This window comes from Pristiophorus japonicus, chromosome 20 (assembly GCF_044704955.1).
Source record: "Pristiophorus japonicus isolate sPriJap1 chromosome 20, sPriJap1.hap1, whole genome shotgun sequence".
Lineage (NCBI taxonomy): Eukaryota > Metazoa > Chordata > Chondrichthyes > Pristiophoridae > Pristiophorus > Pristiophorus japonicus.
Genome location: NC_091996.1, coordinates 99,147,916 through 99,160,118, shown reverse-complemented (window position 1 = coordinate 99,160,118; position 12,203 = coordinate 99,147,916). Strand labels below are relative to the sequence as shown.

Below are 12,203 nucleotides of genomic sequence, written 5' to 3'. Positions count from 1 at the left end.
ACCCACAATCTCGGCATAAAGTCCCTCATCCCTGATACCATTCTGACCAATCTCATCGGCAGCCTCTCCGAGGCCACAATCGGAAATAAAAACACAGTTGGAAATGCTCAGAAAAAAAGAAAAATACTTGCATTTAATTAGTGCCTTTCACGTCCTCAGGACGCTTTACAGCCAATGAAGAACTTTTGGGATGTAGTCACTGTTGTAATGTGGGAAACACAGCAGGCAACCTGCGCACAGCAAGCTCCCACACACAGCAATGTGATAATGACCCAGATAATCTGCTTTAGTGATGTTGGTCGTGGGATAAATATTGGCCCCAGGACACTGGGGAGAACTCCCCTGCTCTTCTTGAAATAGAGCCATGGGAGCTTTTACATCCACCTGAGAGAGCATACGGGGCCTCGGTTTGATGTCTCATCCAAAAGACGGCACCTCTGACAGTGCGGCACTCCCTCAGCACTGCACTCGGAGTGTCAGCCTAGATTTGTGTGCTCAAGTCCCTGGAGTGGAATTCGAACCCACAACCTTCTGACTCAGAGGCGAGGGTGCTGCCCACTGAGCCACAGCTGACAGATCGGACGGTACCTGTGGAGAGAGAAATTAAATCAAAGTAGATGACTAAAAGAAGACATCGCTTACCTCAGAGCAAGGAAGCCCTTGCATGCTGCAGTATCGCAGTATATCAAGTGTTGAGGTTGGGGGCGATTCTGAACATTTATTGAGGCGGGACGGGGAGAGGAACACAGGGAACAACTGACTGCCTAATCAGAGTACACCGCCTCAGGCTACCCTCCAAACCTACGATGATCGGAAACATCCCATTCTTTAAATAAAGACTGCACAGGTACTTTTCCACTCCACCCATTGTTTAGTATTGATCCTGAAACATTCTTTGCGCTTGTGACATAATATCGAATTCGTGGTTATTGCGAGATATTCAAAGACTTTTGATGAGTGTCTAGCCTGAAGCAACCTCTAAAAATGGGTGCAGTGCCCTCATCGTTCAGAGGCGTCTGATTTGAGCATTTCTCTGGCTCAAAGAGTGTGGCGACAGGAAGGGACTCAACTGGTGAGAAATGCTGACATTTATCCGTGGAAACCGTGATAAGAAAAGGCACAAAATAATGAGTCTCCACCGAGAAGGTTGCGGGAATTCTCCGTGGGAAGAGTCTGTTCCCTAGACAGAGGGGTGGTTGCTGTGGCCTGTGATGGTCAGGTTGCCTCATAGTGGAAAGTAGTGAGATAATCCTCTTACTGTCAAGAAACTTTGCTGCTTTGTTGATTTTGAAGTCGCCGAAATTAGCTTGAAGATATCTATCTCTACTTTGTGTCTGATTTGACTGGCCTGAACCCAAATTGTTGCTGTAGGGACGATTTGCCTAACACCAACTCAAGTCGCTGGAGAAATACCACCAACGATGTCTCCGCAAGATCCTACAAATCCCCTGGGAGGGCAGATGCACCAACGTTAGCGTCCTCGACCAGGCCAACATCCCCAGCATTGAAGCACTGACCACACTTGATCAGCTCCGCTGGGCAGGCCACATTGTCCGCATGTCCCCAGACACGAGACTCCCAAAGCAAGCGCTCTACTCGGAACTCCTTCACGGCAAGCAAGCCCAAGGTGGGCAGAGGAAACGTTACAGGGATACCGTCAAAGCCTCCCTGATAAAGTGCAATATCCCCACCGACACCTGGGAGTCCCTGGCCAAAGACCAGTCCGCCCTAAGTGGAGGAAGTGCATCCGGGAGGGCGCTGAGCACCTCGAGTCTTGTCGCCGAGAGTGTGCAGAAACCAAGCGCAGGCAGCGGAAGGAGCGTGCGGCAAACCTGTCCCACCCAACCCTTCCCTCAACCACTGTCTGTCCCACCTGTGACAGGATCTGTAATTCCCATATTGGACTGTACAGTCACCTGAGAACTCACATTGAGTGGAAGCAAGTCTTCCTCGATTCCGAGGGACTGCCAATGATGACGATTTATCTCCAATATTTTGGGATCAAGACAATGCGCAGTGTGCTCCTGAAATGCTATCCAACAATCTCACAGCTCTTAGACTCCTGATCTCCCTCTGTCAGTCTTCAGACTTACAAGCCAACCTGTGACACTGCATGATTTACGCTTTTCCAATCCTGGTGTTGACCACTGGGCTTCCGCTTTCACCCTCATTTCTCAATAAAGTGTTGCCCCAACTGTAGCTCAGAGAACAACTGGCTCAGTCAACTGAGGAAGGACATACTTTCCTTAGAGGGGTTACAACGAAGGGTCACTATATTGATTCCCCAGATGAGAGGGTGTCCTATGAGGAGAAATTGAGTAGATTGGTCCGATACTCTCTGGAGTTTAGAAGAATGAGAGGTGATCTCATTGAAACATACAATATTCTGAAGGGGATTGACAGGGTAGATGCTGAGAGGTTGTTTCCCCCGGGCTGGAATGTCTAGAACTAGGGGTCACAGTCTCAGGATGTCATTTATGCAACAGAGGTTCAAACTGAGTACTGTTTAACTGAACAAGGTACAACCTTGGCTCTGCTTTATTTAGGCCCAAAGTGCCTGACTCACAAAATGGCTGGCCTTTTATACCAGAGCAGCACTATGTGCGAGCTGCTCAGTGGCCTCCAATAATAACACCACCTGGTGGCTACAAACAGCATGTACATACATGATAATACCCTCCTCTGAGATCTTATCACAGTCTTTCACAGATTGAGATGGTCCGGTGCTTTACGTTCCCAGGTTGACCGTCTCAGTTCGATTCCGGCCTTGGGTGAGTGTGCGGGTCTGTTGTGGCTGGTGGCTGGATGACTGACTTGTTGAGGATGGCAGTGGCCTTGTCAGGAATTATAAGTCCATTTTTATTGAACAAGTCCGTGATGGAAATTCCGGGATCACTGATGGCCCTTGAGTCCACTGAAGCCTGCTGGTTGGTCGTCGACGGTTTTTTCATCCGACTGCTCTGGCTCGTCTGTGTGCCTCAGCTTTGTCTGATCCATGTGTTTCCTGCAAGTTTGCCCATCCTTGAGATTAATAACAAATACTCTGTTGCCCTCCTTGGCCATGACTGTACCAGCGATCGATTTGGGACCCTGACCATAATTCAACACATATACAGGATCATTAACAGAACTCTCGCGTGACACAGGTTCACGATCGTGGTACCCTTGTTGACTTTGTCATCTGTATTCAACATGATTACTTAAATCCAGTGTACAAGAGATAACTTGGTCTTAAGACCTCTGTTCATCATGAGTTCAGCAGGCGAGACCCCTGTGAGTGTGTGGGGTCTTGTCCTGTAACTCAGCAGTATGCAGGACAAGCGGGTCTGCAGTGACCCTTGGGTTACTCTCCTCATGCTTTGCTTGATAATTTGTACTTCACATTCTGCTTGCCCGTTGGACGCAGGCTTGAACAGTGCTGACCTTACATGTTTTATGCCGTTAAGTTTTACAAACTCCTGAAACTCCTGACTGGTGAAGCACGACCCATTGTCGCTCACCACTATGTCAGGCAGACCATGTGTCGCGAACATGACATTGAGATTCTCTATGGTTGCCGTGGATGTACTGGATGACATGATTATGCATTCTATCCACTTCGAATAAGCATCCACCACCACTAAAAACATCTTGCCCAGGAAGGGACCTGCAAAATTTACATGGATCCTGGACCATGGTTAGAAACATAGAAACAAAGAAAATAGGTGCAGGAGTAGACCATTCGGCCCTTCGAGCCTGCACCACCATTCAATAAGATCATGGCTTATCATTCCCTCAGTACCCCTTTCCTGCTTTCTCTCCATACCTCTTGATCCCTTCAGCCGTAAGGGTCATATCTAACTCCCTCTTGAAGATATCCAATGAACTGGCATCAACAACTCTCTGCGGCAGGGAATTCCACAGGTTCACCACTCTGAGTGAAGAAATTTCTCTTCATCTCAGTCCTAAATGGTCTACCCCTTATCCTGAGACTGTGTCCCTTGGTTCTGGACTTCCCCAACATCGGGAACATTCTACCCGCATCAAACCTGTCCCGTCCCGTCAGAATCTTCTATGTTTCTATGAGATCCCCTCTCATCCTTCTAAACTCCAGTGTATAAAGGCCCAGTTGATCTAGTCTCTCCTCATATGTCAGTCCAGCCATCCCTGGAATCAGTCTGGTGAACCTTCGCTGCACTCCCTCAATAGCAAGAACGTCCTTCCTCAGATTAGGAGTCCAAAACTGAACACCAAGGCCCTGTACAACTGCAGTAAGACCTCCCTGCTACTATACTCAAATCCCCTCGCTATGAAGGCCAACATACCATTTGCCTTCTTCACCGCCTGCTGTACCTGCATGCCAACTTTCAATGACTGATGAACCATGACACCCAGGTCTCGTTGCACCTCCCCTTTTCCTAATCTGCCGCCATTCAGATTATATTCTGTCTTCGCGTTTTTGCCCCCAAAGTGGATAACCTCACATTTATCCACATTATACTGCATCTGCCATGCATTTGCCCACTTACCCAAACTGTCCAAGTCACCCTGCAGCCTCTTAGCATTCCCCTCACAGCTCACACCGCCACCCAGTTTAGTGTCATCTGCAAACTTGGAGATATTACACTCAATTCCTTCATCCAAATCATTGATGTATATTGTAAAGAGCTGGGGTCCCAGCACTGAGCCCTGCGGCACTCCACTAGTCACTGCCTGCCATTTTGAAAATTACCCATTTATTCCAACTCTCTGCTTCCTGTCTGCCAACCAGTTCTCTATCTACATCAGTATATTACCCCCAATACCATGTGCCTTGATTTTGCACACCAATCTCTTGTGTGGGACCCTGTCAAAAGCCTTTTAAAGTCCAAATACATCACATCCACTGATTCTCCCTTGTCCACTCTACTAGTTACATCCTCAAAAAATTCCAGAAGATTAGTCAAACATGATTTCCCTTTCATAAATCCATGCTGACTTGGACCGATCCTGTCACTGCTTTCCAAATGCGCTGCTATTTCATCCTTAATAATTAATTCCAACATTTCCACTACTGATGTCAGGCTAACCGGTCTATAATTACCCATTTTCTCTCTCCCTCCCTTTTTAAAAAGTGGTGTTACATTAGTTAACCTCCAGTCCATAGGAACTGATCCAGAGTCGATAGACTGTTGGAAAATGATCACCAATGCATCCACTATTTCTAGGGCCACTTCCTTAAGTACTCTGGGATGCAGACTATCAAGCCCCAGGGATTTATCGGCCTTCAATCCCATCAATTTCCCTAACACAATTTCCCGCCTAATAAGGATATCCTTCAGTTCCTCCTTCTCACTAGACCCTCGGTCCCCTACTACTTCCAAAAGGTTATTTGTGTCTTCCTTCGTGAAGACAGAACCAAAGTATTTGTTCAATTGGTCTGCCATTTCTTTGTTCTCCATTATAAATTCACCTGAATGGCTGGCCACGACCACAGACTCAGCGGCGATTCCGCTGGTGCTTTGCTGAGCTGCATGCAGGTGTTGCACTGATGCATGTATGCTTCCAGCTCAGAATCAATTCCTGGCCACCATACGTGGGACCTGGCGATGGCCTTCATCATCACTATACCAGAAGGTGTGCTGTGTAACTCATGCACAAACTTCTCTCTCCCTTTCATGGGCATTACAACTCGATTGCCCCACAATATGCAATCTGCTTGAATAGACAGTTCGTCCTTGCGACGAATGTACGGTTTGGCCTCCTCGCACATTTGCTTAGGTATGGCAGACCAATCCCCTTTGAGGATGCAACCCTTTACCACCGATAATATCGGGTCCTGGCTGGTCCAGGTCTTAACTTGTTGAGCTGTGACAGGGGTTCCTTCACTCTCAAAAGCATCCATGATTAACATTAAATCTGCCGGTTGTGGCATTTCCACTTCCGGTGTGGGCAACGGCAGACGGCTCAATGCATCAGCACAATTCTCTGTGCCAGGTCTGTGGCGAATGACATAATCATAGGCAGATAATGTCAGCGCCCACCTTTGGATGCGGGATGAAGCGTTGGTATTGATACCTTTGCTCTCGGAAAACAATGAAATGAGCGGCTTGTGATCGGTCTCTAATTCGAACCTCAGACCGAACAGGTATAGATGCATCTTTTTAACACCATACACACGCTAAAGCTTCTTTTTCTACCATACTGTAGGCTCTTTCTGCTTTAGACAAACTTTTGGATGCATCTGCGACAGGTTGAAGTTTCCCCGACTCATTGGCTTGTTGTAACACGCAACCGATCCCATATGACGATGTGTCACAGGCCAAAACTAAAAATAGGTCATAATTTACCAGCAGCTTGTTCGAGCAAAGCAGATTGGTGGCTTTCTCAAAAGCTCTGTCTTGCAATGCGCCCCACACCCAGCTGTTGCCTTTTCTCAATAGCATGTGCAGTGGTTCTAGTAAGGTGCTCAATTTAGGTAGGAAGTTACCAAAGTGGTTGAGTAGACCCAGGAACGAATGCAGCTCCGTCAAGTTCTGCGGCTTGGGTGCATTATTGATGGCTTTGGTTTTCACGTCAGTAGGTCTGATGCCATCAGCGGCGATTTTCCTCCCGAGGAATTCGACCTCCGGTGCCTTGAAGATGCACTTTGAGCGTTTCAGTCTGAGTCCCACTCTGTCCAAACGCAGTAGAACCTCTTCCAGGTTGTTCAGGTGTTCCTTGGAGTCACGACCTGTGATCAGGATGTCATCTTGGAATATGACAGTTCTGGGAACGGACTTCAGTAGACTTTCCATATTCCTCTGGAATATTGCTGCAACCGAGTGAATTCCAAACGGTCACCTGTGGTAAATAAACAGTCCTTTGTGCGTGTTAATGCACGTCAGTCTCTTCGACATCTCGACCAACTGCTGCGTCATATAGGCTGATGTCAAGTCCAGTTTTGTGAACGACTTCCCTCCGGCTAGCGTCACAAACAAGTCATCAGCCTTTGGTAATGGGTACTGATCTTGTTTCGAAACCCTGTTGATCGTAGCCTTGTAGTCGCCACAGATTCTGACTGTGCCATCACTTTTCAGCACAGGAACAATGGGGCTGGCCCATTGGTTAAATTCGACTGGTGATATGATCCCTTCACGCTGAAGTCTGTCCAGTTCAATTTCGACCTTCTCCCTCATCATATACGAACTGCCCGAGCTTTATGATGGATGGATCTTGCACCTGAGTCCACGTGGATCTGCACCTTGGTTCCTGTGAAGTTGCCAATACTCGGTTCGAACAGCGAGGGGAACTTGCTCAATACTTGGTCACATGTATCTTCCTCCGTATACAACGCCTTTATGTCGTTCCAGTCGCATCTGATTTTCTCCAACCAGCTCCTGCCGAGCAGCGTTGGGCCATTGCCTGGAACAACCCACAGTGGTAACTCGTGAACCGCACTGTTATATGACACATTATGTGCACTGCCAATCACCTTTATCAGTTCTTTGGTGTACGTGCGCAGCTTGTCGTTAACAGGGCTCAACCTGGGTCTCACAGTCTTAGTATCCCACAGCTTATTAAATGCCCTCTCATTCATGATCGATTGACTCGCCCCTGTGTCCAGTTCCATCGATACCGGTATCCCGTTAAAACTTCACATTAATCAAAATTGGTTTACTCTTGGTTATGAAGGAGTACAGTCCATACATTTCCTCCTCTGGCATCTCAGATTGCGTATCCGAATCCACGCTAGTCTGAATCTCATCCTCCACGTGGTATGTAGCAGCTCGCTTGCTCATCTGCAGACACTTGTGCTGGAGATGCCCCACTCTCAGACAGCCTTTGCAACTATATTGCTTAAATCAGCACTGCTGGTGCCGATGATTTCCCCCACAACGCCAACACGGAGAAGTCGGATACATTCCCGCTGGCGGATTTGGACAGCCGCAGGTTTGCCGAACACAGCCGGATAGGCCCTGCCATGTGCCGCTCTGCCGATCGCTGAATCAATCGCATTTACAGTACTTGCCGAGGTTTGGTTCTTCACCGCTATTTGCTTTCGACTCCTGTCCGTGGTCATACATGATTGAGCGATCTGGATGTTTGCGAGGATCACCTCGTGCTTGATACCGATAACAAAGAAGTCCCGCAGCATGTCTGCCAACACCGTCCTGAACTTGCATGGTCCCGCTAGATGTCTCAGATCGGCAACGAATTCCACCGCGCTCTGGGCCTCCGATCGAACGTGTGTATAAACCTGTGTCTCGAGATGATGATGCCGTCGTCTGGCTTGAGGTGCTCCCGTACCAATGTACACAACTCCTCATACATTTCCTCTGTTGGATCACTCGGCATGAGTAGATTGTTTATCAGACGGTAGATCTTTAACCGCACACAGTGAGGAACACGGCCCGGTGCCCATCTGCATCGTCGACCCCCTTTGTTGGCCACGAAGTACTGGTTCAAATGGCTCACAAAGTCTGACCAATCTTCTCCCTCCATAAACCGCTCTAAAAATCCAATCGTGCTCATTGTGTTCTCGTCGCCAAATGTTATGTATGCAATAAAGGTACAAACTGAGTACTGTTTAACTGAACAAGGTACAACCTCGTTTCTGCTTTATGCCCCAAAGTGCCTGACTCACAAAATGGCTGGCCTTTTATACCAGAGCAGCACCATGTGTGTGCTGCTCAGTGGCCTTCAACAATGACACCATCTGGTGGCTACAAACAGCATGTACACACATGACACAGGATAAGGGGTCGGCCATTTAAGACTGAGAGGAGGAAAAATTTCTTCACTGAGAGAGTTGTGAATCTTTGGACTTCTCTGCCCTAAAGGAGGCTGAATCGTTGAGTATATTCAAGGCTGAGATCAATAGATTTTTGGAGTCTCGGGGAATCGACGGAAATGGAGATCGGGTGGGAAAGTGGAGTTGAGGTCGATGATCAGCCAAGATCTTATTGAAAGGTGGAGCAGGCTTGAAGGGCTGGATGCCCTACTCCTGCTCCTAAGCCTCCTGAATGCGCTTGCATTCAGCAAAGCCTTCAGATCAAACTTGGGATCTTCCAGCAGCAAGCACTTAGGAAGGCAAATGGTATGTTGGTCTTCATTGCAAGAGGGTTTGAGTATAGGAGCAAGGATGTCTTACCACAGTTATACAGGGCCCTGGTGAGACCACACCTGGAGTATTGTGTACAGTTTTGGTCTCCTGACCTTAGGAAGGATATACTTGCCATAGAGGGAGTGCAGCGAAGGTTCACCAGACTGATTCCTGGGATGGGGGGATTGTCCTATGAGGAGAGATTGGGTTGACTGGGCCTGTATTCACTAGAGTTTAGAAGAATGAGAGTGGATCTCATTGAAACGTATAAAATTCTGACTGGATTGGACAGACTGGATGTGGGGAGGATGTTTCCCCGGGCTGGGAAGTCTAGAACAAGGGGTCACAGTCTCAGGATACAAGGTAGGAAATTTCGGAATGAGATGAGGAGAAATGTTTTCACTCAGAGGGAGGTGAACCTGTGGAATTCTCTACCACAGAAGGCTGTGGGGGCCAAGTCACTGAATATATTTAAGAGGGAGAGAGATAGATTTCTAGAAACAAGGTATCAAGGGGTATGGGGAGAAAGCGGGAATATGGTGTTGAGATAGAGGATCAGCCATGATCGTATTGAATGGCGGTGCAGGCTCGAGGGGCCGAATGGCCGACCACTGCTCCTGTTTTCTATGTTTCCATGTTTCCCGATATGTGTGCCTGAGAATCACAGACTGCCCACTGTGCATTCACACTAAACCACTGTGAGTAAATTCTACTTCACTCTGGCCTTATCTCTATCCCTATCGCTCTTTCTGCAATCCATCTTTGTCTCTGTTGGAGATGCAGACACTTCGAGAGGCAAACACACTCACAATCTCTGGGGTGTTACAATTGTTGTCAGTTGCTTTCTGCAGCTTTGTGTTTTAATCCTGTGTCGGGGAATATATTTGTTTAAAATAGTTTGTGATCTTTTCGAGGAAGAAGTATTCAGCGGCAACTGATCGAAATTGTTCTTCTGTTGATTAATAAATGGTCTGTTCAGGCCGTGTCTTCCAGATCCTAACTGCTCGCTGCGTAAAAACGTTTTTCTTCATGTCGCCTTTGGTTCTTCTGCCAATCGCCTTAAATCTGTGTTCCCGACCTTTCCACCAATGGGAACAGTTTCTCTCTTTGTCTACTCTCCCCAGACCCCTCATGATTTTGAACACCTCGATCAAATCCCCTCTCAACCTTCCCTGCTCCAAGGAGAACAACCTCAGCTTCTCCAGTCTATCCCCGTCACTGAAGTCCCTCATCCCTGGAACCATTCTCGTAAATCCTTTCTGCACCCTCTCTAAGGCCTTCACATCCTTCCTAAAGTGTGGTGCCCAGAATTGGACACAATACTCCAGTTGGGGCCGAACCAGTGTTTTACACAGGTCCATCATAATGTCCTGGCTTTTGTACTCTGTGCCTCTATTTATGAAGCCCAGGATCACATAGGCTTTATTAGCCGCTTTCTCAAGCTGCCCTGCCACCTTCAACAATGTGTGCCCATATATCCCCAGGTCCCTCTGTTCATGTACCCCCTTTAGGATTGTACCTTTTAGTTTATATTACCTCTCTTCATTCTTCCTACCAAAATGTATCACTTCACACTTTTCTCTATTAAACTTCATCTGCCACCTGCTGTCCATTCCTCCAGTCTATGTCCTCCTGAAGATTATCACTACCCTCGTCACTGTTTAAGTTCCATGTTTTGTGTCATCCGCAAGTTTTGAAATAGTGCCCTGTACACCTAAGTACAAATGATTAATATATATCAAGAAAAGCAGTGATCCCAGTACCGACCCCTGCACACCACGGTATACCTCCCTCCAGTCCCAGAAACAAGCGTTCCCCACTACTTTATGTTTCCTGTCACTGAGCCCATTCCGTATCCATGCTGCCCCTGTGGCTTTTATTCCATGGCCTTCAACTTTGCTGCAAGCCTGTTTATTATGTGGCAATTTGTCGAACATCTTTTGGAAGTCCATGTTTGGCAGTTTGACAACACCAATTCACTCAACACATTTTGTGTATTATAAATAAAATACATATTAAATAACAAAATCATGAATTCAGATTTTCAATTTATTAAATATATTTGTAGAGATTAGCCACTTTGTTGATGTTAGCTTATCTCTGGTCCACTCTCGGAAGAGCGTTAACCAACCCAACTCTTGGCAGCTCGAGCCTGAAGCAGGTGGAGGGAGATTTAAACATCAGCGTCTCCCTGACAACGGAGGCAGCTCGAGCCTGGAGCAGATGGAGGGAGATTTAAACATCAGCATCTTCCTGACAACGGAGGCAGCACGAGCCTGGAGCAGCTGGAGGGAGATTTAAACATCAGCATCTTCCTGACAATGGAGGCAGCTCGAGCCTGGAGCAGCTGGAGGGAGATTTAAATATCAGCGTCTCCCTGACAACGGAGGCAGCTCAAACCTGGAGCTATTACAGATCCTATCAAGAGGACAAAATGAGAAATAAAAAGTAATTACATTATGACATCACAAGGATGGAGGGTGGTGATTGGTTCTTCCAGATTAATTGAAACACTGGTCAGGGAATGAATCTTAACGACAGCTAATAACTGATTTAATTTGATTCAATTGCTGATTATCTAATTTTAACTTAATTTATAATTATGGTATATATTATTTAATTGTGTTTAATTATAATTCATCTTTATTATGCTGATTTTATTATTGTATGCTCCTTATTGTATTATTTACAATGTAATTTGGATTTATTTTTAATTTTTTCAACCTGTCTATCTGCGGCGCATTTTGTCTGCCTTTAACCTTTTACACTTCCTTCTCCCGCTTTTTCTCTCTTTCCCTCGATGGTCAATATCTAATGTTTTGTAAAATTGCTGTGAAGTGCTTGGGACGTTTTACTATGTTAAAGTCGCTACCCCCAGGTCTCGCTGTATGTGCACCCACTTTAGGATTGTACCATTTAGTTTATATGTCCCCTTCTCATTCTTTCTACTGTGGAAATGTATTTTTATCTAAGCTGATACCACGCGGTATTTTTGTGCCCTTTGCAATATATAACAAAATGGAGTCCTGGTCCTTCCAGAAATTTCTGCAACAAGCAGTCGGTTTGTATAAACAGCTAAACCTGGCCTGAAATGGCTGATAGCCACCAGACAGCTAGGAGACAAGTCCTGCTGAGACAAGTACCACCCATGGTGCTCTCC

At 46.7% G+C, this 12,203-nt stretch overlaps 1 protein-coding gene across 1 annotated transcript in view; it reads right to left on the bottom strand.

The window, feature by feature from the left end:
* Positions 1-8,095, bottom strand: part of LOC139232851 (leukocyte cell-derived chemotaxin-2-like) — a 68,386-nt gene extending 60,291 nt beyond the window's left edge. Inside the window, exon 1 of the mRNA XM_070863342.1 lies at positions 7,810-8,095. Within this exon, the coding sequence (XP_070719443.1) occupies positions 7,810-8,095 (286 nt within the window). The remainder of the gene's footprint in view (positions 1-7,809) is intronic.
* Between the last annotated feature and the right edge of the window lie 4,108 nt (positions 8,096-12,203).